The sequence below is a fragment of the Engystomops pustulosus genome, chromosome 10 (assembly GCF_040894005.1).
Source record: "Engystomops pustulosus chromosome 10, aEngPut4.maternal, whole genome shotgun sequence".
Lineage (NCBI taxonomy): Eukaryota > Metazoa > Chordata > Amphibia > Anura > Leptodactylidae > Engystomops > Engystomops pustulosus.
In genome coordinates this window covers 6,903,442-6,929,917 of record NC_092420.1, presented here as the reverse complement: position 1 = coordinate 6,929,917, position 26,476 = coordinate 6,903,442, and the positions used below count along the sequence as shown (strand labels likewise).

The following is a 26,476-nucleotide window of genomic DNA, read 5'->3' as shown; positions in this document are numbered from 1 at the left end:
CAGGAATATAATACTATAATACTGCCCCCTATGTACAAGAATATAATACTATAATACTGCCCCCTATGTACAAGAATATAACTACTATAATACTGCCCCCTATGTACAAGAATATAACTACTATAATACTGCCCCCTATGTACAAGAATATAACTACTATAATACTGCCCCCTATGTACAGGAATATAACTACTATAATACTGCCCCCTATGTACAAGAATATAACTACTATAATACTGCCCCCTATGTACAAGAATATAACTACTATAATACTGCCTCCTATGTACAGGAATATAACTACTATAATACTGCCCCCTATGTACAAGAATATAACTACTATAATACTGCCCCCTATGTACAGGAATATAACTACTATAATACTGCCCCTATGTACAAGAGTATAACTACTATAATACTGCCTCCTATGTACAAGAATATAACTACTATAATACTGCCCCCTATGTACAGGAATATAACTACTATAATACTTCCCCCTATGTACAGGAATATAACTACTATAATACTGCCCCTATGTACAAGAATATAACTACTATAATACTGCCCCCTATGTACAAGAATATTACTACTATAATACTGCCCCCTATGTACAGGAATATAACTACTATAATACTGCCCCCTATGTACAGGAATGTAACTACTATAATACTGCCTCCTATGTACAGGAATATAACTACTATAATACTGCCCCCTATGTACAGGAATATAACTACTATAATACTGCTCCCTATGTACAAGAATATAACTACTATAATACTGTCCCTATATACAAGAATATAACTACTATAATACTGCCCCCTATGTACAGGAATATAACTACTATAATACTGCCCCCTATGTACAGGAATATAACTACTATAATACTGCCCCCTATGTACAGGAATATAACTACTATAATACTGCCCCCTATGTACAGGAATGTAACTACTATAATACTGCCTCCTATGTACAGGAATATAACTACTATAATACTGCCCCCTATGTACAGGAATATAACTACTATAATACTGCCCCCTATGTACAGGAATATAACTACTATAATACTGCCCCTATGTACAAGAGTATAACTACTATAATACTGCCTCCTATGTACAAGAATATAACTACTATAATACTGCCCCCTATGTACAGGAATATAACTACTATAATACTTCCCCCTATGTACAGGAATATAACTACTATAATACTGCCCCTATGTACAAGAATATAACTACTATAATACTGCCCCCTATGTACAAGAATATTACTACTATAATACTGCCCCCTATGTACAGGAATATAACTACTATAATACTGCCCCCTATGTACAGGAATGTAACTACTATAATACTGCCTCCTATGTACAGGAATATAACTACTATAATACTGCCCCCTATGTACAGGAATATAACTACTATAATACTGCTCCCTATGTACAAGAATATAACTACTATAATACTGTCCCTATATACAAGAATATAACTACTATAATACTGCCCCCTATGTACAGGAATATAACTACTATAATACTGCCCCCTATGTACAGGAATATAACTACTATAATACTGCCCCCTATGTACAGGAATATAACTACTATAATACTGCCCCCTATGTACAGGAATGTAACTACTATAATACTGCCTCCTATGTACAGGAATATAACTACTATAATACTGCCCCCTATGTACAGGAATATAACTACTATAATACTGCCCCCTATGTACAAGAATATAACTACTATAATACTGCCCCATATGTACAGGAATATAACTACTATAATACTGCCCCCTATGTACAGGAATATAACTACTATAATACTGCCCCCTATGTACAGGAATATAACTACTATAATACTGGCCCCTATGTACAAGAATATAACTACTATAATACTGCCCCCTATGTACAAGAATATAACTACTATAATACTGCCTCCTATGTACAGGAATATAACTACTATAATACTGCCCCCTATGTACAAGAATATAACTACTATAATACTGCTCCCTATGTACAGGAATATAACTACTATAATACTGCCCCCTATGTACAGGAATATAACTACTATAATACTGCCCCCTATGTACAGGAATATAACTACTATAATACTGCCCCCTATGTACAAGAATATAACTACTATAATACTGCTCCCTATGTACAGGAATATAACTACTATAATACTGCCCCCTATGTACAAGAATATAACTACTATAATACTGCCCCCTATGTACAAGAATATAACTACTATAATACTGCCCCCTATGTACAAGAATATAACTACTATTATACTGCCCCCTATGTACAGGAATATAACTACTATAATACTGCCCCCTATGTACAGGAATATAACTACTATAATACTGCCCCCTATGTACAAGAATATAACTACTATAATACTGCCCCCTATGTACAGGAATATAACTACTATAATACTGCCCCCTATGTACAGGAATATAACTACTATAATACTGCCCCCTATGTACAGGAATATAACTACTATAATACTGCCCCCTATGTACAAGAATATAACTACTATAATACTGCCCCCTATGTACAAGAATATAACTACTATAATACTGCCCCCTATGTACAAGAATATAACTACTATTATACTGCCCCCTATGTACAAGAATATAACTACTATAATACTGCCCCCTATGTACAGGAATATAACTACTATAATACTGCCCCCTATGTACAGGAATATAACTACTATAATACTGCCCCCTATGTACAAGAATATAACTACTATAATACTGCCCCTATATACAAGAATATAACTACTATAATACTGCCCCCTATGTACAGGAATATAACTACTATAATACTGCCCCCTATGTACAGGAATATAACTACTATAATACTGCCCCCTATGTACAGGAATATAACTACTATAATACTGCCCCCTATGTACAGGAATGTAACTACTATAATACTGCCTCCTATGTACAGGAATATAACTACTATAATACTGCCCCCTATGTACAGGAATATAACTACTATAATACTGGCCCCTATGTACAAGAATATAACTACTATAATACTGCCCCCTATGTACAAGGATATAACTACTATAATACTGCCCCCTATGTACAAGTATATAACTACTATAATACTGCCCCTATGTACAAGAATATAACTACTATAATACTGCCCCCTATGTACAGGAATATAACTACTATAATACTGCCCCCTATGTACTAGAATATAACTACTATAATACTGCCCCCTATGTACAGGAATATAACTACTATAATACTGCCCCTATGTACAGGAATATAACTACTATAATACTGCCCCCTATGTACAAGAATATAACTACTATAATACTGCCCCCTATGTACAGGAATATAACTACTATAATACTGCCCCCTATGTACAAGAATATAACTACTATAATACTGCCCCCTATGTACAGGAATATAACTACTATAATACTGCCCCCTATGTACAGGAATATAACTACTATAATACTGCCCCCTATGTACAGGAATATAACTACTATAATACTGCCCCCTATGTACAAGAATATAACTACTATAATACTGCTCCCTATGTACAGGAATATAACTACTATAATACTGCCCCCTATGTACAAGAATATAACTACTATAATACTGCCCCCTATGTACAAGAATATAACTACTATAATACTGCCCCCTATGTACAAGAATATAACTACTATTATACTGCCCCCTATGTACAGGAATATAACTACTATAATACTGCCCCCTATGTACAGGAATATAACTACTATAATACTGCCCCCTATGTACAAGAATATAACTACTATAATACTGCCCCCTATGTACAGGAATATAACTACTATAATACTGCCCCCTATGTACAGGAATATAACTACTATAATACTGCCCCCTATGTACAGGAATATAACTACTATAATACTGCCCCCTATGTACAGGAATATAACTACTATAATACTGCCCCCTATGTACAGGAATATAACTACTATAATACTGCCTCCTATGTACAGGAATATAACTACTATAATACTGCCCCCTATGTACAGGAATATAACTACTATAATACTGGCCCCTATGTACAAGAATATAACTACTATAATACTGCCCCCTATGTACAGGAATATAACTACTATAATACTGCCCCCTATGTACAAGAATATAACTACTATAATACTGCTCCCTATGTACAGGAATATAACTACTATAATACTGCCCCCTATGTACAGGAATATAACTACTATAATACTGCCCCCTATGTACAGGAATATAACTACTATAATACTGCCCCCTATGTACAAGAATATAACTACTATAATACTGCCCCCTATGTACAAGAATATAACTACTATAATACTGCCCCCTATGTACAAGAATATAACTACTATTATACTGCCCCCTATGTACAAGAATATAACTACTATAATACTGCCCCCTATGTACAGGAATATAACTACTATAATACTGCCCCCTATGTACAGGAATATAACTACTATAATACTGCCCCCTATGTACAAGAATATAACTACTATAATACTGCCCCCTATGTACAGGAATATAACTACTATAATACTGCCCCCTATGTACAAGAATATAACTACTATAATACTGCCCCCTATGTACAGGAATATAACTACTATAATACTGCCCCCTATGTACAGGAATATAACTACTATAATACTGCCCCCTATGTACAGGAATATAACTACTATAATACTGCCCCCTATGTACAGGAATATAACTACTATAATACTGCTCCCCTATGTACAAGAATATAACTACTATAATACTGCCCCCTATGTACAGGAATATAACTACTATAATACTGCTCCCCTATGTACAAGAATATAACTACTATAATACTGCTCCCCTATGTACAAGAATATAACTACTATAATACTGCCCCCTATGTACAGGAATATAACTACTATAATACTGCCCCCTATGTACAAGAATATAACTACTATAATACTGCCCCTATGTACAGGAATATAACTACTATAATACTGCCCCCTATGTACAGGAATATAACTACTATAATACTGCCCCCTATGTACAGGAATATAACTACTATAATACTGCCCCCTATGTACAGGAATGTAACTACTATATGTGAGAATGACAAGCCGTAGTGACCTCCGGTATGGACACATCCAGTAACATTCTTTGCAGTATTCTGGGTCACTGGTTGTTCAGTCAAGGGTTTATTTAGCAGTAAAGCTTTTTGAATCCGCCAGTGTCCATTAGCAGCGCTGACATCTTAATAAAGTTCATATAAAAAAAAAAACAAAAAAAACTGTAGTGTCCGAGCTACACATGGGAGGAGCATGAATAACCACGCCCTTTAGCTGCTCCACCAATCACTTCGCTCCTTTGGATGACGTCACCCCGCCTGCAATCCGAGCGAGAGGGAAGAGGAAACAGGAGAGGGGGGGAAAGAGGCGGCGGAGCGCGGGGTCACGACCTCTGACCTCTCACCGAAGGAGAAAAAAACTCAAAACAACCTAAAGAATCGGGGTTCAGCGGCTATTCCGGGGCGCGGGAAGCTGTGGGGGCCGCCAGGAGCTGAGGGGATGCGGCTGTGACAGGAACCTCCGTCGGGGTGAGGTAAGGAGAAGCTGCGCCGCGGCTGAGGCCTCCCCGGAGCGGCCTGAGGTAAAAATCTCCTCACATCAGAGTGTGAGCCCCTGAGTGTACGCCACCAGAGCTCTGTTCACACCGGCCGCACCTCATAACCGACTGCGTTTTCCCTGACGACGCCGACTACATCGTTATCCGACAACATCCTGTGTCGGAGTCCACCAGTTACCGGGCACCGCCTCCCCCTGAACCCCCGCAGAGCAGGACCCCGCTGCCCGCTCACCCGCCGCCGCCTCCCGTCCTGGCAGCCCGCCAACTGCCGCCATGTTTCTCTCCGAGACGCGCTGCTTTTATTTATTTATTTTGTGACGTAATCGATAGGCGGGGGAGACATCTATGCAACCAATCAGCGTCAGGATTCGAGGAAGTGGGCGGTGTCTCTTGACAAGTGACATTGTCATTGACCTATCGTGTGCTCTGGGGGCGCGGCCTGTCTTTAGTCCAGGCGCTGGCTCAGGTGATCGCCCTCTTGTGGTGGCTGCTGTCACTGCAGCTCAAGTCATTTTATCGAAAAAATTTTCAGTGTTTTTAGAATTTTTTCCTTGTAACCTCAGATGACCTGCTGGGGATAGTGGGAGGAGGCAGCAAAGACACAACATTAAGGGGACAATAAGATATTATAGAGATAGAGAGCTGGGGAGTCCTGGGCAAGAGAGGTCCTCAGCAGCTTATGTAGAAGGGTTTCCCCCCTCCATAAGGCTGCATTCACGCACTGCGTTTTTGGGAATTCTTATTATTCCCCTCTCCCCATGTATGTTCTAATCTCAGGTACATTACACATTGTTTACACGGATGCCCGGTCTGCATTCTATGTGACGGAGGGCAACTTACTCCCACAAATAGATGGAAGCAGATGATGCACCCCTCAGAGATATTCTGCATATCTATGATGTTATTGTGGCCCCTGTGGGCGGTTTAATATGACAGAGTGGCCCCCAGACTAGAAAAGGTGATTCAACCGATTAACATTTTACCAGAAATACATAAAACTGTATATTTGTGGCTAAGAATTGGACATCAGAGAGAAAAGTAAAGATCTCACAATGGGGCAGATTTACTTACCCGGTCCATTCGCGATCCAGCGGCGCGTTCTCTGCGGTGGATTCGGGTCCGGCCGGGATTTATTAAGGTAGTTCCTCCGTCCACCAGGTGTCGCTGCTGCGCTGAAGAGCATCGGAACGCGCTGGAGTTCACCGGCTCGGGCTGAGTGAAGGTAAGTGCAAGCTCCGCGACAGATTTTTTGTTTTAAATGCGGCGGTTTTTCCGAATCCGTCGGGTTTTCGTTCAGCCACGCCCCCCGATTTCCGTCGCGTGCATGCCAGCGCCGATGCGCCACAATCCGATCGCAAATCGGAAATATTCGGGTAACACGTCGCTAAAACGCGAATCGGGCCCTTAGTAAATGACCCCCAAAGTGTCCATGGATAAACATAACTATAATAGTCAGTGACTGCCTTGTAGCAGGATGAGAGGCTTCCATATACCTGTGTGGGGTCACTGGGGGTCGTATGAGGGAAGGAGAATCGCACAAACCGTCCAGGAACACAGATCCAGGAATGAAAATGTTTCTTGTTGTTCTCCAAATTCAGTCAAGTTCTGCACCCCTAGAATATTGTAAGCGGCAAAATGATCCAAGGAGTTCCTGGGATATGACACTGATGACCTTTAGGCTAGGATGCTCTATGTGACAGGGTCTGACCTCAGGGCACATAAAGGAGATCTACCACCAGAATCCATCCGTATAAATCGGGGACATCACTCGTAGGCCCCGGGACTGTGGTAATCTTCTTATATCTGTTATCAATGGCCTCCGTCCTCCTAAAATCAACTTTTATAATTATGCTAATGAATCTGAGAGCGCTACTGTGATCTCAGTCTCCCCCTTGCACGTCCTGTACTCTCAGCAGCAGTGGAAGGTGGAAGTATAATAGTAATAGGCAGTGTAGCTACAACATGGAGGAGCTAGGGAAGCTCTTCTGGCTCATTAGCATAATTCTAAAAGTTGATATTAGAAGGAAGGAGGCCATGGATAATAAATATAAGAAGATTATCACAGCCGCGGTGTCTGGAATACGAATAAGGCTACATTCACACGAACATATGTGGGGCATATGTACAGCCACAAGCTTGCGTCCGTAAATACGTCCCCCATAGGTGGCAATGGCACCTTACCGCTCCGTACACGGGAAATAGATAGGACATGTCTATATTCCCCCATGTTACGGCTCGTACGCCGCGCATTCCTATGGAGAGGGGTCACGACTCCACCTCTCCATCGCAGCGGACGTATGCCCACCTAGCCATTGCTGTGCGGGCATACGTTTTTCTGAATGCAGCCTAACACAGGATTCTGTCCAAGCTGCTGTAATTCAGTGTTAAAGAAGTAGAATAAAGTCCCCTGACCCCGATCACCGCAGCAGCCATAACCCCGTCTCTCCATTAGCAGGACATCACTACTGAGGAGGCTGCAGTTCGAATCTGGCCATGTGGCTGTACTGCTGCAGGTGCTCTATACTGACATTAGTACACTAGGGATCCTTTATAGGGCAGCGTTCTCTTGCTGTACATTGCCCAGCGTACTACTGAGATAACATGTTGAGAGTTGTGGTTTTGCAGATTGGAGACTTCAGTTTTGGGGCATTATACTCTTGTCCTGCCCCCTCCCCCGGGCTGAGCCGCAGATCTGGGGCGCGGGCGTCATCTCTGTAATCAGCTCCCTCTCCTCGGGTTCTGGCTGGATGGATGAGCAGTAATGAGGCGTCTTCCGGTTCAGGGCCTTTCTTCTCAGCCTATAATTAGCCTCTCCCCGATCTGCTCCGATGTCCCTCAGGGTTTATTAGAGGCCTCGGAGTGTGACGGACGCTCCGCTCGTTACGTAGATGAGCGCCGCTCCCCCAACACGTCCCACATTCTCCTCATCCTTTAATAAAACATCTGTACGGGGGTCCGGGACACGGTGATCGATCGCGCAGGTCGTTGTAAGCTCCTTTACATTCATTAATCCTGAGCCTGGAGATTTCCATCACAGACGTCTCATAAACTCTATAATAAATGCAGAATAAAAATGTAAAACATCGGAATGATCCCCAAGGCCGGTGTTGGGGGATCTGCATTCCTAAAAGAATTTAGTCGTTTGGTTAACAATTCAGCCTTGATTTATAATGGCCTCTCGTTTGGTGTATACAGCTCTCGTGCACACTGATGGGTCTGGGTCACAATAACAAGTCTCCTGAAGTCTGAGCTTGAGCCACATTTCCCGCTCCTAGGTCTCAGGTAGAGGAGACAGGTGTAGTAAGCCAAGGACACATGGCTCTGCATCCGAGCTGTATACACAAAACGGCATCTATGCTGACATTGCATTTTGTGAACATTGCTCTGCCAGGGGTTTGCAACCAATGAAATATCTGCATCTTCTCCCCCAGGTTCAGGAATCTTCAGTGATGACCAGCTCCTCCCAGCGCATCCAAATAATCTCCACCGACTCTGCCGTATCCACCCCCCAGCGCATCCAGGTAAGAGGCACAGACATTGCAAGATATTCCTGGTGCTATGGAGGCTCCTCCCTTCTTATCAGAGAGGTCCCTCCCTCTTTATGATGCTCCTCCCTTCAGTTTACAGAAGAGCTATTGTCAGCTATCACATGTATAAGTGGAGCCTCGCTGCAGTGTAAAGCATGGCAGAAAGACAGAAGAGCAGATAGGAAGGAGATGTGAGACTCGCGCATCTTGCACTTGTTTGTGAGCAGTTTTCGGGCTGCAAGCGACAGCCCCATGGTCCCTTGTTTGTGCCCATCACCCCATTGAACTAAATGGGACATGAGCCTTAGACCTCCAACAGACAGTGCGACTGTGACATTAACAGTCCTAGTGTACACCATGGCATAAAGACAGAGCAGATGGTGAATATCAGACAAACTCAGACTCTGAGTGTAACTAAGCTGTAGTCACTGATCATATGGATACATGTCTGAAAGGGGCTGACCAAAGCTTAAAGGAAATCTAGCGTCAGAATCCATCCAGGGACACTTACTCATAGATCCGGGCACTGGGACGGTGTTAATCTTCTTATATTGTTATCCATGGTCTCCTTCATGCTGAAATCAACTTTTATAATTATGCTAATAAGGGAGTGTTTTCAGAGCCCCCCCCTGTGCTGTAGCTTCACAGAGGAGGAGGCCATGGGTAACAAATATACTAAAGATTACCACAGTCACGGTGCCTGGGTCTATGAGTAAGTGCCCCTGGTTTAAAGGTTTTCTTTAAATATTGATCAGTGAGGGTCCGGCTGCTTGGATATCACCAGTCACGTGAATAGGGGTCCCATTATCCCCCTAAGGAATGGAGCATGAGGCCACGCATTCACCATGCCATTCATGCTCAGTGGCACTGCCATAGGGAAGTGCTGTACCCGGCTAGCTCTGGCGCTCCCATAGAGAATGAATGCTTGACCCACCCTTGGCAATGAGACCGACTTTCTGAGATTGATGGGGGGGCCCCAGCAATCAGACCCCCATTATATCAGAGTTATAGAATAACATTTATCCCTGGAATGGAGCAGAGCTGCAGTGTAAAGCAAGAAATAGGACAGATGAGACAGAAGACTACAATAGACAAGTGACGAGTAAATTCCTTGTGTGTGACAAGTGCAGCTTTATCTATGGAACCTCTAAGACTACAACCTCCATCATCTACATTGTCTCTGCAGATTGTGACAGACCAGCAGACCGGGCAGAAGATCCAGATAGTGACGGCTCTAGACTCCTCCGTATCTCCCAAGCAGCAGTTTATCTTGGCCAGTCCCGATGGATCCGGAGCAGGGAAGGTGATACTGGCAACACCCGAGTCCCCCAATGCCAAGCAGCTCATCTTCACCACCGAGAACATTGTGCCCGGGAGGATCCAGGTAATGGAGGGGATCAGCCGGGCGCTCGCTGGCTGCTTCCTGCGCTTCTTACTCACTATGTGTCTCGTTTGTTCTCTGCTGCAGATAGTCACAGATGCCGCCTCCGTGGAGAGACTCCTGGGCAAGGCCGAGGCGCAGCGGCCGCAGATCGTAGAATACTGTGTGGTCTGCGGAGACAAAGCGTCAGGTGACTATGGAGGAGATGGCACAATGTCTGCCCATTACCTGCACAATGACATTGTATCGTCTATTCTTTATGGTTTGTAAGATCTCTGCTTGCTGTCATCAAATGGAAACCTTCCTTGATTTCTTCTAGACAGTAAAAGTCTCTCCGGCTCGTCAGATGCTGACTCGCTGTGCAATTCAATGACAGCTAGCAGAGATCTTTAAAAAAAAAAACATGAAACGATTTTGGTGGACCTTAAACAAAGTATAAAGCAGCTCCGCAAATACTCCCTATACATCGGAATGATATACATTGTTAGAGATTAGGGAACAGATCAAAGGGAGCGTCACTGGAGCAGCAGACGGCACAGGGTGTGTTTGTAGTCTGTTACCATAGAGACGCGTGTGTTTGTAGTCTGTTACCATAGAGACGCATTAAACTAATTGTAAGGTTGTTTAATATGTGTATATGGGTCCTATAGTCCAGGTGGGAGGTGCAACCCCCGGCTTCCGATAATCTTTCTTTCTTCTGTTCAGGCCGTCATTATGGCGCCGTCAGCTGTGAAGGGTGTAAGGGCTTCTTTAAGAGAAGCGTCAGGAAGAGCCTGACCTACAGCTGCCGCAGCAGCCAGGACTGCGTCATCAACAAACATCACCGCAACCGCTGCCAGTTCTGCCGCCTCAAGAAGTGCTTAGACATGGGCATGAAAATGGAATGTGAGTTTGGCTTCCAGGGGACGGGCACAACGCCAGGGGGGGGGACAAGACTCTGAAATTACAGCACAAACGTTTCTGTGTTTTCTAAATCATATTTGATATAAAGGGCGGAGGCTCGGAATTATGTAACTTTCCTGAAGCTCCTGAAGAGTTATCAAAATGGTGAAACAGAATTCTGTAGTTTACATAAGCATTTACTCCAGAGCTGCACTCACTATTCTGCTGCTGGTGCAGTCACTGTGTACATACATGACATTACTTATCCTGTACTGATCCTGAGTTACATCCTGTATTATACTCCAGAGCTGCACTCACTATTCTGCTGCTGGTGCAGTCACTGTGTACATACATGACATTACTTATCCTGTACTGATCCTGAGTTACATCCTGTATTATACTTCAGAGCTGCACTCACTATTCTGCTGCTGGTGCAGTCACTGTGTACATACATGACATTACTTATCCTGTACTGATCCTGAGTTACATCATGTATTATACCCCAGAGCTGCACTCACTATTCTGCTGCTGGTGCAGTCACTGTGTACATACATGACATTACTTATCCTGTACTGATCCTGAGTTACATCCTGTATTATACCCCAGAGCTGCAATCACTATTCTGCTGCTGGTGCAGTCACTGTGTACATACATGACATTACTTATCCTGTACTGATCCTGAGTTACATCCTGTATTATACTCCAGAGCTGCACTCACTATTCTGCTGCTGGTGCAGTCACTGTGTACATACATGACATTACTTATCCTGTACTGATCCTGAGTTACATCCTGTATTATACTCCAGAGCTGCACTCACTATTCTGCTGCTGGTGCAGTCACTGTGTACATACATGACATTACTTATCCTGTACTGATCCTGAGTTACATCCTGTATTATACCCCAGAGCTGCACTCACTATTCTGCTGCTGGTGCAGTCACTGTGTACATACATGACATTACTTATCCTGTACTGATCCTGAGTTACATCCTGTATTATACTCCAGAGCTGCACTCACTATTCTGCTGCTGGTGCAGTCACTGTGTACATACATGACATTACTTATCCTGTACTGATCCTGAGTTACATCCTGTATTATACTCCAGAGCTGCACTCACTATTCTGCTGCTGGTGCAGTCACTGTGTACATACATGACATTACTTATCCTGTACTGATCCTGAGTTACATCCTGTATTATACCCCAGAGCTGCACTCACTATTAGGCTGCTGGTGCAGTCACTGTGTACATACATGACATTACTTATCCTGTACTGATCCTGAGTTACACCCTGTATTATACCCCAGAGCTGCACTCACTATTCTGCTGCTGGTGCAGTCACTGTGTACATACATGACATTACTTATCCTGTACTGATCCTGAGTTACATCCTGTATTATACCCCAGAGCTGCACTCACTATTCTGCTGCTGGTGCAGTCACTGTGTACATACATGACATTACTTATCCTGTACTGATCCTGAGTTACATCCTGTATTATACCCCAGAGCTGTACTCACTATTCTGCTGGTGGTGCAGTCACCGTGTACATACATGACATTACTTATCCTGTACTGATCCTGAGTTACATCCTGTATTATACTCCAGAGCTGCACTCACTATTCTGCTGCTGGTGCAGTCACTGTGTACATACATGACATTACTTATCCTGTACTGATCCTGAGTTACATCATGTATTATACCCCAGAGCTGCACTCACTATTCTGCTGTTCATCTGAGTGTTAGGTTCTTTGTACACTAATATACTCTTGTTGTTCTTGTGTATGTCAGCGGTGCAGAGTGAGAGGAAGCCCTATGACATTCAGCGGGAGAAACCCTCAAACTGTGCGGCATCAACAGAGAAAATCTACATTCGGAAGGACCTGAGGAGTCCTCTCATAGCAACACCTACATTTGTCACCGACAAAGAAGGAGGGAGGTGCGTATATTCCGGTTTACAGACACAACTTGGGACGGATTTCACCTGTTACAAATCTTTGCTATATTGCAACAATGTTGTGTGACCTGTTTATTTATTGTATTAATGTTCTTTGGAGCATTGTTACCTCTCCTGTGGTAGCACTGAGCTCTCATCCATAATGATCTCATCAGGTGACATGTAGGTGGCGGTGACACTAAAAGATAAAAGGAAACATTGATTTTCCCATTTTTGATGCAGTTCAAGGTCAGAACCAACAAGAAGGAGATGCATGAGTTTTACCTTTGCATCTCCTATTCTTCCTCTTTGGGGTTGGCTGGGACAGTCATGTTGATGGCAGATCCTCTACATCCTGACATGTGCATTGTCTGAGCTCGTCCTATTGGCACTTTCTGATCCTGTATTGATACTTCTCTTCTGCAGACAAGCTGGACTTCTAGATCCAGGGATGTTGGTGAATATCCAGCAGCCTCTGATCCGAGAGGACGGCACGGTGGTCCTGTCTGCAGATTCCAAGGTGAGGCACCGGCATGTTCACTGTTCATTTCACCACTTTGGTTTATAACATTTCACGATCTTGTCATATAACTTGCAGACAGAGACGAGTCAGAGCGGGCTGGGAACCCTGGCAAACGTGGTGACCTCGCTCGCTAACCTGACCGAGTCACTGAATAACGGGGACACATCGGATGCCCAACAAGAGGACCAATTCTCCAGTGAGATCACCCGGTGAGTGCTCCAGAATTTCACTACTTGATGACTTAAAGGAAACTTACCATTTGATTTGATGCATTATGAAGCAAACATACCATGAGACTGCTGTAGCTACACTGATGCAGAAACATATCTTGTTTAATCCCTGTACTGAGTGGTTTTGCTGATAAAACAGATATAACCTTATGATAATGAAGCTCTGTCGATTGTATGGTCGCTTGTAGCGCTTCTCCTAGCACTAATTTTTATTCACTACAGGAGAGGATAATGTAATCCCTGGGTTGTGTCTGCAGGCAGAATAGTCAATTGCTGCACCTGCTGCTGTGTATGAGTGATCCAGCTCAGGTTGATTAGTCATGTCTTGACTAACCTCCATTTGTAATTACAAGCTCCCGTGTGTAATGTGTTTATATCAGCAAGCCTGACCCAGCTTTCCCAAGGTCCTGAATTTTATAATAGTTTCTTCAGCAAAACCACTCAGTATAGGGATTAACCAAGATATGTTTCTGCATCAGTGTAACTACAGCATTCTCAAGGTATGTTTGGTTTATAATGCATCAAATCACATGGTAGGTTTCCTTTAAAAGGGTTTTCACCATTCATTCTCATAGTGATGACCTGTTCTGTGGATAGTCCGTGCCATTGCTGGGGGGGATCCACAATGTGTCAGCTGCCTCCACTATACACTGGATAGCTAAAAACTGTGCTGCAGCTCCCTGTTATCAACACAAAACAGTTTAATGGAGCCAATGTATATATACAAGTGTTGGAACAGCTGATGCAGGGTGCAAGGTGATGTGATATCTCTTATCCCTGTAAATAAGGACATTTCTCTCTTTCAGGGCATTTGACACCTTAGCGAAAGCACTGAACACAACGGACGTCGGCCAGAACTTGGCGGATGGTCTGGAATCAGCGGCGGGAGGGAACATTCATGTCATCAGTCGGGATCAGGCCACACCTATTCTTGAGGTGGAAGGACCGCTGCTCTCGGACACACACGTCACTTTTAAGGTCAGAGGAGAAGACAGACCTATCAAAAGTAGTGCAGTTTGTAGTAAGTGCATGTTGCCTCATGAGTGTAGGGGGCGCCAGATAACTGAATATTGGCACATGGTCTCCGATTATCTGGCACCCCCTGCACTTCTTGGGAAGTGTGCACCATTTTTTTTTTTTGGGTGCACCTTTAACATTGAGCGTGCCACACAATTCTCTGTATCAAATGTGTTGCAAACTCTCACAGCGCACGATGCCGTATTCCGTAGAAAGATAGGACATGTGTCCTATCTTTCTCCCGGCTATGGAATGGTACGGTGCCGCATGTGTGCTGCATCATACCGCTCCTGTAGGGCGCCGTGTGCCCATTGCTGTGGGGGGGGGGGCGTATATATGTCGGTCGTATATACGTCCCTCATACTTTTGTGTAAGCCTTAAAGTGAATATAAGACATTTTGTGACATACAGTATCAGAAGAAAGTGTTTCCTTCTTCAATTCAAGCTCCTCTCCTCTTCCCCTGTTCACTTTTACATCCTGAGGACACCAATACAGTAGAAAGCAGGAGATATTGGGATTATCATTGTATCTTCCCTTTAAGGTCCACTTAACAGCATGAATCAAAGGCCTTTGGAAGGTCTTCCAATGATAATCCGGCTCTGTCCACACCTCCTTGTTCCTCTTGCACTTCAAGTCACTTTAAAATAGCGCTGAACGTAGCATGTCCTGGGCTGCCTGTGACTGTAGGAGGACATCCTGAGTCCTAAATAGCTGGGTAATGGCCTGGGTGCCCACAGAGCGGGCTCCGAGTGCCACATCTGGCACCCGTGCCATAGGTTCGCCGCCACTGTCCTATATGATTCTGCTGATGCCTTTCTGTGATAGAGGACAGAGTAATGGAGCAGATTCTCATCTACTTTCTGTGTAGAGTAGTTTCTTCTGCAGTGTATCAGAGGCAACATGGCAGCCAGTCTCCAGCCACAAGCTCTGAGGCAACTGAGAATTAGAGACAGAGGGGCAGATTTACTTACCCGGTCCATTCAAGATCCAGCGGCGCGTTCTCTGCGGTGGATTCGGGTCCTGCAGGGATTTATTAAGGTAGTTCCTCCGCCGTCCACCAGGTGGCGCTGCTGCGCTGAAAAGCATCGGAACGCACTGGAGTTCACCGAGCCGGGCTGAGTGAAGGTAAGTGTAAGCTCCGCGACAGATTTTTTTTTTTTAAATGCGGCGGTTTTTCTGAATCCGTCGGGTTTCCGTTTGGCCACGCCCCCCGATTTCCATCGCGTGCATGCCAGCGCCGATGTGCCACAATCCGATTGCGTGCGCCAAAATCCCGGGGCAATACAGGGAGAATCGCCGCATATCGGAAATGTTCGGGTAACACGTCGGGAAAACGCGAATCGGGCCCTTAGTAAATGACCCCCAGAGACTGCTGAACACTACATAATGCAAGTCACATAATGACCTGAACTAGAGAGATAATGAGGGCAGGTTGTGTATATCTACCCGTCTCTATCCAGAGCTTCTCTGATATTTCTTCTCTCATTCAGCTCACGATGCCCAGCCCGATGCCAGAATACCTGAACGTGCACTATATCTGTGAGTCTGCATCTCGGCTGCTTTTCCTGTCCATGCACTGGGCTCGCTCCATACCTGCCTTCCAAGCCCTGGGGTAAGTATTTAACTCCTGCCTGTCCTGTAAGATACAATACATGGTCCTCACCCATATTTCGTACAGTTTCATCCCTTCTTTGTCTCTTTGATGTCTACCACTAGAGGGTAGAATTACATTATAGCTGACCACCCAGCATTATACGACCCCTAATCCCTTTCTGGATTTCCCCTGCTTGTCTTTTATGATTTTCCTCGACATTTGTGCCCTATGATATCATATCCGGTCTTATATCTTGCAGGCAGGACTGTAACACAAGCCTAGTACGTGCCTGTTGGAACGAGCTCTTCACCTTGGGTCTAGCGCAGTGTTCGCAGGTGATGAGCCTTTCCACCATCCTGGCCGCCATAGTCAACCATCTGCAAAACAGCATCCAGGAAGGTGAGTGCAGCAACAGGAGGGGATTGTATACTAGGGCCAAATCACTGAGAAGGAGATTATATACCAGCAGTGTCTGGTCACAATCGCTGATGAGGACATTGTATACCAGCAGTGTCTGACCACAGTCACTGAGGAGGACATTATATACCAGCAGTGTCTGACCGGTCACAGTCACTAAGGTGGACATTATAAACCAGCAAGCAGTGTCTGACCGGTCACAGTCACTGAGGAGGACATTGTATACTAGCAGTGTCTGACCACAGTCACTGAAGAGGACATTGTATACCAGCAGTGTCTGACTGGTAGCAGTCACTGAGGACATTATATACCAGCAGTGTCTGACCGGTCACAGTCACTAAGGTGGACATTATAAACCAGCAAGCAGTGTCTGACCGGTCACAGTCACTAAGGTGGACATTATAAACCAGCAAGCAGTGTCTGACCGGTCACAGTCACTGAGGAGGACATTGTATACTAGCAGTGTCTGACCGGTCACAGTCACTGAGGAGGACATTGTATACCAGCAGTGTCTGACCACAGTCACTGAAGAGGACATTGTATACCAGCAGTGTCTGACTGGTAGCAGTCACTGAGGACATTATATACCAGCAGTGTCTGACCGGTCACTGAGGAGGACATTATATACCAGCAGTGTCTGACCACAGTCACTGAGGAGGACATTGTATACCAGCAGTGTCTGACCGGTCACAGTCACTGAGGAGGACATTATATACCAGCAGTGTCTGTCCACAGTCACTGAGGAGGACATTATATACCAGCAGTGTCTGACCGGTCACTGAGGAGGACATTATATACCAGCAGTGTCTGACCACAGTCACTGAGGAGGACATTATATACCAGCAGTGTCTGACCACAGTCACTGAGGAGGACATTGTATACCAGCAGTGTCTGACCGGTCACAGTCACTAAGGTGGACATTATAAACCAGCAAGCAGTGTCTGACCGGTCACAGTCACTGAGGAGGACATTGTATACTAGCAGTGTCTGACCACAGTCACTGAAGAGGACATTGTATACCAGCAGTGTCTGACTGGTAGCAGTCACTGAGGACATTATATACCAGCAGTGTCTGACCGGTCACAGTCACTAAGGTGGACATTATAAACCAGCAAGCAGTGTCTGACCGGTCACAGTCACTAAGGTGGACATTATAAACCAGCAAGCAGTGTCTGACCGGTCACAGTCACTGAGGAGGACATTGTATACTAGCAGTGTCTGACCGGTCACAGTCACTGAGGAGGACATTGTATACCAGCAGTGTCTGACCACAGTCACTGAAGAGGACATTGTATACCAGCAGTGTCTGACTGGTAGCAGTCACTGAGGACATTATATACCAGCAGTGTCTGACCGGTCACTGAGGAGGACATTATATACCAGCAGTGTCTGACCACAGTCACTGAGGAGGACATTGTATACCAGCAGTGTCTGACCGGTCACAGTCACTGAGGAGGACATTATATACCAGCAGTGTCTGTCCACAGTCACTGAGGAGGACATTATATACCAGCAGTGTCTGACCGGTCACTGAGGAGGACATTATATACCAGCAGTGTCTGACCACAGTCACTGAGGAGGACATTATATACCAGCAGTGTCTGACCACAGTCACTGAGGAGGACATTGTATACCAGCAGTGTCTGACCACAGTCACTGAGGAGGACATTATATACCAGCAGTGTCTGTCCACAGTCACTGAGGAGGACATTATATACCAGCAGTGTCTGACCGGTCACTGAGGAGGACATTATATACCAGCAGTGTCTGACCACAGTCACTGAGGAGGACATTATATACCAGCAGTGTCTGACCACAGTCACTGAGGAGGACATTGTATACCAGCAGTGTCTGACCGGTCACAGTCACTGAGGAGGACATTATATACCAGCAGTGTCTGACCGGTCACTAAGGAGGAGATCATATACCATCGGCGTCTAACAATCACTGCCTCTATTTTTCAGATAAGCTTTCTGGAGAGCGAGTGAAGCAGGTGATGGAGCACATATGGAAGCTGCAGGAGTTCTGTAACAGTATGGCCAAGCTGGACATCGATGGCTATGAGTATGCCTATCTGAAGGCCGTGGTCCTGTTCAGCCCGGGTTAGAAGGATTTGTGCATTTTATATTAGTGCTGTAAAGAGATCTGTTCTGCTTTCTACTGGATCAGCAGGTGTAGCCATGTAGACTGTGTATGCATGTAGTTACCATGTAGGCTGTGTATGCATGTACTTGCCATGTAGGCTGTGTATGCATGTAGTTACCATGTAGGCTGTGTATGCATGTAGTTACCATGTAGACTGTGTATGCATGTAGTTACCATGTAGACTGTGTATGCATGTAGTTACCATGTAGGCTGTGTATGCATGTACTTGCCATGTAGGCTGTGTATGCATGTAGTTACCATGTAGGCTGTGTATGCATGTAGTTACCATGTAGGCTGTGTATGCATGTAGTTACCATGTAGACTGTGTATGCATGTAGTTACCATGTAGACTGTGTATGCATGTAGTTACCATGTAGGCTGTGTATGCATGTACTTGCCATGTAGGCTGTGTATGCATGTAGTTACCATGTAGACTGTGTATGCATGCAGTTACCATGTAGGCTGTGTATGCATGTAGTTACCATGTAGACTGTGTATGCATGTAGTTAGTATGTAGACTGTGTATGCATGTAGTTAGTATGTAGGCTGTGTATGCATGTACTTGCCATGTAGACTGTGTATGCATGTAGTTACCATGTAGGCTGTGTATGCATGTAGTTACCATGTAGACTGTGTATGCATGTAGTTAGTATGTAGACTGTGTATGCATGTAGTTACCATGTAGGCTGTGTATGCATGTACTTGCCATGTAGGCTGTGTATGCATGTACTTGCCATGTAGACTATGTATGCATGTAGTTACCATGTAGGCTGTGTATGCATGTACTTGCCATGTAGACTGTGTATGCATGTAGTTACCATGTAGGCTGTGTATGCATATAGTTACCATGTAGGCTGTGTATGCATGTACTTGCCATGTAGGCTGTGTATGCATGTACTTGCCATGTAGGCTGTGTATGCATGTACTTGCCATGTAGACTGTGTATGCATGTAGTTACCATGTAGGCTGTGTATGCATGTAGTTACCATGTAGACTGTGTATGCATGTAGTTACCATGTAGGCTGTGTATGCATGTAGTTACCATGTAGGCTGTGTATGCATGTACTTGCCATGTAGACTGTGTATGCATGTAGTTACCATGTAGGCTGTGTATGCATGTAGTTACCATGTAGGCTGTGTATGCATGTACTTGCCATGTAGACTGTGTATGCATGTAGTTAGTATGTAGGCTGTGTATGCATGTACTTGCCATGTAGACTGTGTATGCATGTAGTTACCATGTAGGCTGTGTATGCATGTACTTGCCATGTAGACTGTGTATGCATGTAGTTAGTATGTAGGCTGTGTATGCATGTACTTGCCATGTAGGCTGTCTATGCATGTAGTTAGCATGCAGGAATGTGAAGTATGATTATATATGTAGTGTTTCCTCACACTGCTGTGCCATGTGCGCTGCTCTGCGCCCCTTTCTATCTGCTTTGAGCACTGGTTACACATCTCTCCAGGAATAATACGTATCACTGGCTGCAGTATGTATGGCCACACCTGCTGTATTCAGACTGTTCAAGTAACCCTATGGTTTGTTGTGTCTTACAGATCACCCCGGTCTCAACAGTACTGTGCAAATTGAGAAGTTTCAGGAAAAAGCACAAATGGAACTTCAAGATTATGTACAGAAAACATACCCAGAGGACACATACAGGTACAAACCAAAAGATGTAACTCAGGATCAGTACAGGATAAGTAATGTCATGTATGTACACAGTGACTGCACCAGCAGCAGAATAGTGAGTGCAGCTCTGGGGTATAATACAGGATGTAACTCAGGATGAGTACAGGATAAGTAATGTCATGTATGTACACAGTGACTGCACCAGCAGCAGAATAGTGAGTGCAGCTCTGGGGTATAATACAGGATGTAACTCAGGATCAGTACAGGATAAGTAATGTCATGTATGTACACAGTGACTGCACCAGCAGCAGAATAGTGAGTGCAGCTCTGGGGTATAATACAGGATGTAACTCAGGATCAGTACAGGATAAGTAATGTCATGTATGTACACAGTGACTGCCCCAGCAGCAGAATAGTGAGTGCAGCTCTGGGGTATAATACAGGATGTAACTCAGGATCAGTACAGGATAAGTAATGTCATGTATGTACATAGTGACTGCACCAGCAGCAGAATAGTGAGTGCAGCTCTGGAGTATAATACAGGATGTAACTCAGGATCAGTACAGGATAAGTAATGTCATGTATGTACACAGTGACTGCACCAGCAGCAGAATAGTGAGTGCAGCTCTGAAGTATAATACAGGAGATTTGCAATAGGATCACATCCAATCATCTTCTCTCCTCATTCCTGTAGACTGGCCCGAATCCTGGTGCGGCTCCCGGCTCTCAGACTTATGAGCTCCAGCATCACGGAGGAACTTTTTTTTACCGGCCTCATCGGTAACGTTCCCATTGACAGCATCATCCCGTACATCCTGAAGATGGAGACGGCGGAGTACAATGGGCAGATCACAGGGACCAGCGTATAGCCGGAGCTTGCACTTGCGCACGGATCAAGCACTTTGCAGCGTTCCCTCTCTGGGGCGTGTGAAAGCTCAGTAACTTTTGGGTAACCGCTGCCCCTCCTCTGTCTCCGCAGCCTGTGAACATTTCGGTAGCTGTACCCCTTGTCCCGTTAGCGGAGTGAGGCAGCGATTACAGCCATATTCAGATGATCAGGTAGGAGCGGACGTCTGTTACAGCTCATATTTACTAACTCATATAGGAGCGATTCCTGGATACCCTCTCCGCCTTTTTACCAAATGTTGGACAGGATTCCCAAATTTTTCCAGGGGAAGACAGTATTTACGTTGCAGAGGGTCCTATTTATCATGTAGCATCTCCAGTTACATTTCCAGTCACATATCCCCCCCCCTTTTCTGATGCCCTTAAAGGAACTTTCCACTTTTACCTTAACAGGGGTTTTCAAACATGTTCCTGATTGCTGGGACCCTGGCGATCGGCAGAATGCAGGACAACCTAGGACTCTTCCTGTGCTCCGTTCATGTCTGTAGGACCATTGGGAGGTCCTGGAGGTGATAGGTCGTATGAGGTCAGCTCAGGGTTTCAAATTATTAAAATATTCTCTGCTTGCTGTCTGTGAATGGAAGGGGATTATTCCTCTGGATGTAAAGATGAATGTTTCAGTTAACTGACAGCAAGCAGAGATGTTGATGTAGAAAGGTACAGAACTTATGCAATGATTAAGCTACACCCTGGATGTCTCCCTTCTCCCCTTAATCAATGCGGTCCCCCTCATTATCATTGGTCATAGAGCCGGTCAGTGGGGTCCCCCTCATTATCATTGGTCATAGAGCCGGTCAGTGGGGTCCCCCTCATTAGTGGTAATAGAGCCGGTCAGTGGGGTCCCCCTCATTAGTGGTAATAGAGCCGGTCAGTGGGGTCCCCCTCATTATCATTGGTCATAGAGCCGGCCAGTGGGGTCCCCCTCATTATCATTGGTCATAGAGCCGGTCAGTGGGGTCCCCCTCATTATCATTGGCCATAGAGCCGGTCAGTGGGGCCCCCCTTATTAGTGGTAATAGAGCCAGTCAGTGGGGTCCCCTCATTAGTGGTGATAGAGCCGGTCAGTGGGCCCCCCCTCATTAGTGGTAATAGAGCCGGTCAGTGGGGTCCCCCTCATTAGTGGTCATAGAGCCGGTCAGTGGGGTCCCCCTTGTTAGTGGTTATAGAGCCGGTCAGTGGGGTCCCCCTCCTCAGTGGTGATAGAGCCGGCCAGTGGGGTCCCCCTTCTCAGCGGTGATAGAGCCGGTCAGTGGCGTCCCCCTTATTAGTGGTAATAGATCCGGTCAGGGTCCCCCTTATTAGTGGTAATAGAGCCGGTCAGGGTCCCCCTTATTAGTGGTAATAGAGCCGGTCAGGGTCCCCCTTATTAGTGGTAATAGAGCCGGTCAGGGTCCCCCTTATTAGTGGTAATAGAGCCGGTCAGTGGGGTCCCCCCTTATTAGTGGTAATAGAGCCGGTCAGTGGGGTCCCCCCTTATTAGTGGTAATAGAGCCGGTCAGGGTCCCCCTTATTAGTGGTAATAGAGCCGGTCAGTGGGGTCCCCCCTTATTAGTGGTAATAGAGCCGGTCAGTGGGGTCCCCCCTTATTAGTGGTAATAGAGCCGGCCAGTGGGGTCCCCCTTCTCAGCGGTGATAGAGCCGGTCAGTGGCGTCCCCCTTATTAGTGGTAATAGATCCGGTCAGGGTCCCCCTTATTAGTGGTAATAGAGCCGGTCAGGGTCCCCCTTATTAGTGGTAATAGAGCCGGTCAGGGTCCCCCTTATTAGTGGTAATAGAGCCGGTCAGGGTCCCCCTTATTAGTGGTAATAGAGCCGGTCAGTGGGGTCCCCCCTTATTAGTGGTAATAGAGCCGGTCAGTGGGGTCCCCCCTTATTAGTGGTAATAGAGCCGGTCAGGGTCCCCCTTATTAGTGGTAATAGAGCCGGTCAGTGGGGTCCCCCCTTATTAGTGGTAATAGAGCCGATCAGTGGGGTCCCCCCTTATTAGTGGTAATAGAGCCGGTCAGGGTCCCCCTTATTAGTGGTAATAGAGCCGGTCAGTGGGGTCCCCCCTTATTAGTGGTAATAGAGCCGGTCAGTGGGGTCCCCCCTTATTAGTGGTAATAGAGCCGGTCAGGGTCCCCCTTATTAGTGGTAATAGAGCCGGTCAGTGGGGTCCCCCCTTATTAGTGGTAATAGAGCCGGTCAGGGTCCCCCTTATTAGTGGTAATAGAGCCGGTCAGTGGGGTCCCCCCTTATTAGTGGTCTGTCTAATTTCAGATTGGTTGTAACATTTCTAGGTCATTGCTTTTCTTTTCTCCTTTCACATCCAGAGCTGCATTCAAAATTCTGCTGCTTATGAGTCAGTGATTAAGCTCCTCCTCCTCGTCAGTCATGTGACTTAGCAGCTCAGGGGGTCATAGTCCCACAATGCACTTCTGAGGAGCAATGGAAGACGTCCGGCCGTTCGTAACATTTTACACAGAATTTGCCCTAGAAACAAAGCACTTACCTCTAATTCTATTATTAACCCCTTATGGGCCGGAGAGACGAACGCACTTGTATTTAGATGTGATTGTAATGATCTGTTTTATTATTTGATGGATTCTATTTATTACTGGAGTCCTTTCCCCCCCGGTAGTGGAAGTATTATGTACAGTACGATTCCTATAAGATCTCTGCTTGCTGTCAGGACACATCCTGACCTGGTCCTGCTCTCACGTCTGCTCGGCTCGGATACATTTAACCCCTTCACAACCAGTGTCTAAGCCCTTGAAGTGAGGCCCATCAAGGACCTGGTTCTGCCATGATCGGGGCCTGCAGAGGTAGTGACACTTGTCCTCTATATTGATCACTATAAAGACCCTAAATCCTGAGATGGGGGGGGGGGATTAGAAGCCCCTCCATGTTCTCTGCCCCTGGGTTCCTTAATGCCCTGGACCTTGGTTTTTTTTAGACGCTTGTGAGCAGAACTCAGAAACTTCTATTCATTGATAGGAAGCAGAGATCTTAAAAATGATGCGCAGAACCCAGAGAATTTATCAGATGGGACCAGATTATTAGCGAGACGTCTCCTGGTTCTGGCCTCGTGGTAATCCAGATTATGTGCCATATTATTAGACTCTCTGGACTATCGGACGCCGGATTAAAGGGACGTCGATGTAAATATCAGCCGGATCTATCAGAGACTATAGAGAAGTGATGTACAACAACTCCCAGCATGCCTTGAGGCGGCATACACGCTCCTCCTTAAAGGGGTCAGGCCTGAGGACAGATTCCCTGTAATTAACCCCTGACACCCTGCAGACTGTTACTTACCTTGCGCCTCAGTGCACTTTCTTTGAACCCTGACCTGATGGATGACCTGGGGTGACCTCTATACTGCATCAGACAATCATCAACCCCCTGATCCATGTCCATCCAGAATAGAAAGTGCTGCCGAACTACAACCCCCAGCATGCGCTTACAGGACCGATCCAGACTCTAACAATCAGCATTCTCTACCATTGTGTCCATAAGAAGGGATGGATCACCTCCCCACAGCCGTGCAAGGGTTAATGGACTGAACGGATCTGCAGGGGCCGCTCTGGAGGCGAAACGTTGTGTCGCGAAGAGTTCTGCAACTTTCTAATAAACCTGTAAGATCTCTGCTTACTGTAAGTGAATATTCATACACAAACCTGGAACTTCTTGTTACTGAGGGTTCGTTACATTTGTATCCAGCCCTCCGGGAGATGCAGACTGATACATTGTAACAAACTGCGTGAGACTGCGCAGTGATATGTGTTTGGATTGGAAACAAACCCTCAGGGTGTGAATGGAATCATGAAGGTGTCTATTCACTGACAGCGAGCAGAGATCTTGAGGATTGTTAGATATGACCCAATTCTGCTGGGGAGGCTGCGGTGTTGTATGGGGTGGACATCACTGTCCCCTACCCATAATGCACATGTGCACAGCTGAAGCTCTGTGGTGTCTCTGCAGGGGCTCAGGAGACCCCTCTTTATCTGGTCTGTCGTAAAGCAGCTCTGCACATGATGTCTATAGTCTCCTCCCGTTCTGTGTACACAGCTGCTATGCGGAACTATGCATCTCCATGGTAACAGACTACAGAGAGTCTGACCCTGCTGTCACACTCCTTCCCAGACCCCCAGTTTAGGACGGGATTATTGGGCACAGGCTGGGCCCCCCCCCCCCCCCCCAGTGTATGGGGCCCCCTCTTAACCCTCTCGCCTGGGATGACACATAATTAACCTCTCACCTCCCGGACGGATTGCACTGAGGACATTGCTCCTGTACTTTACACTCCGCACCGTTTGTACTTTAAGAAGCAGAAGACATTTTGTACAATTTGCTACCGAGTTTGGAGGTTCTGGAGGACCGATCCGTTACCTGTCAGCGGCTGCAGAGGTCTCAGAGGTGCCCCCAGGGTCCGGCCGCTCCCCCCTCCACATCAGTCACCAGCCTTGTGTCTGACATGCCTACGGCCTGTGCGTTATTATTTTTTATCAGAATTTTCTATCTAATGATCGATCCTCGTACAGAGATCTGCATCCCGTGTTTTGTACATAGAGTATTGCCGTGCATGGACTAGACCCCGCCTTTTATTACATGCCCTTCCCCCGGGGCGGGTCTTTCATTGCTTCATCATAACTTCCCCAATGAGGTTTATACTATTAAAGTGGATAACAAACTTTCCAAA

The 26,476-nt window shown here is 45.5% G+C and overlaps 1 protein-coding gene and 1 long non-coding RNA gene across 2 annotated transcripts in view; one reads left to right on the top strand and one right to left on the bottom strand.

Annotated features, from left to right (window-relative positions):
- Positions 1-5,927, bottom strand: part of LOC140103854 (uncharacterized) — a 9,056-nt gene extending 3,129 nt beyond the window's left edge. Inside the window, exon 1 of the long non-coding RNA XR_011850194.1 lies at positions 5,839-5,927. This is a non-coding gene — a long non-coding RNA (uncharacterized lncRNA). The remainder of the gene's footprint in view (positions 1-5,838) is intronic.
- NR2C2 (nuclear receptor subfamily 2 group C member 2) lies at positions 5,356-26,476 on the top strand. The gene is made up of 14 exons (XM_072127130.1): positions 5,356-5,582; positions 9,038-9,127; positions 10,320-10,517; positions 10,602-10,704; positions 11,220-11,399; positions 13,186-13,333; positions 13,757-13,850; positions 13,929-14,062; positions 14,890-15,061; positions 16,592-16,713; positions 16,955-17,094; positions 19,077-19,214; positions 20,815-20,920; positions 21,585-26,476. The coding sequence occupies exons 2-14, from the start codon at positions 9,056-9,058 to the stop codon at positions 21,757-21,759; spliced, it is 1,782 nt and encodes a 593-aa protein (XP_071983231.1). The 5' UTR covers positions 5,356-5,582; positions 9,038-9,055; the 3' UTR covers positions 21,760-26,476.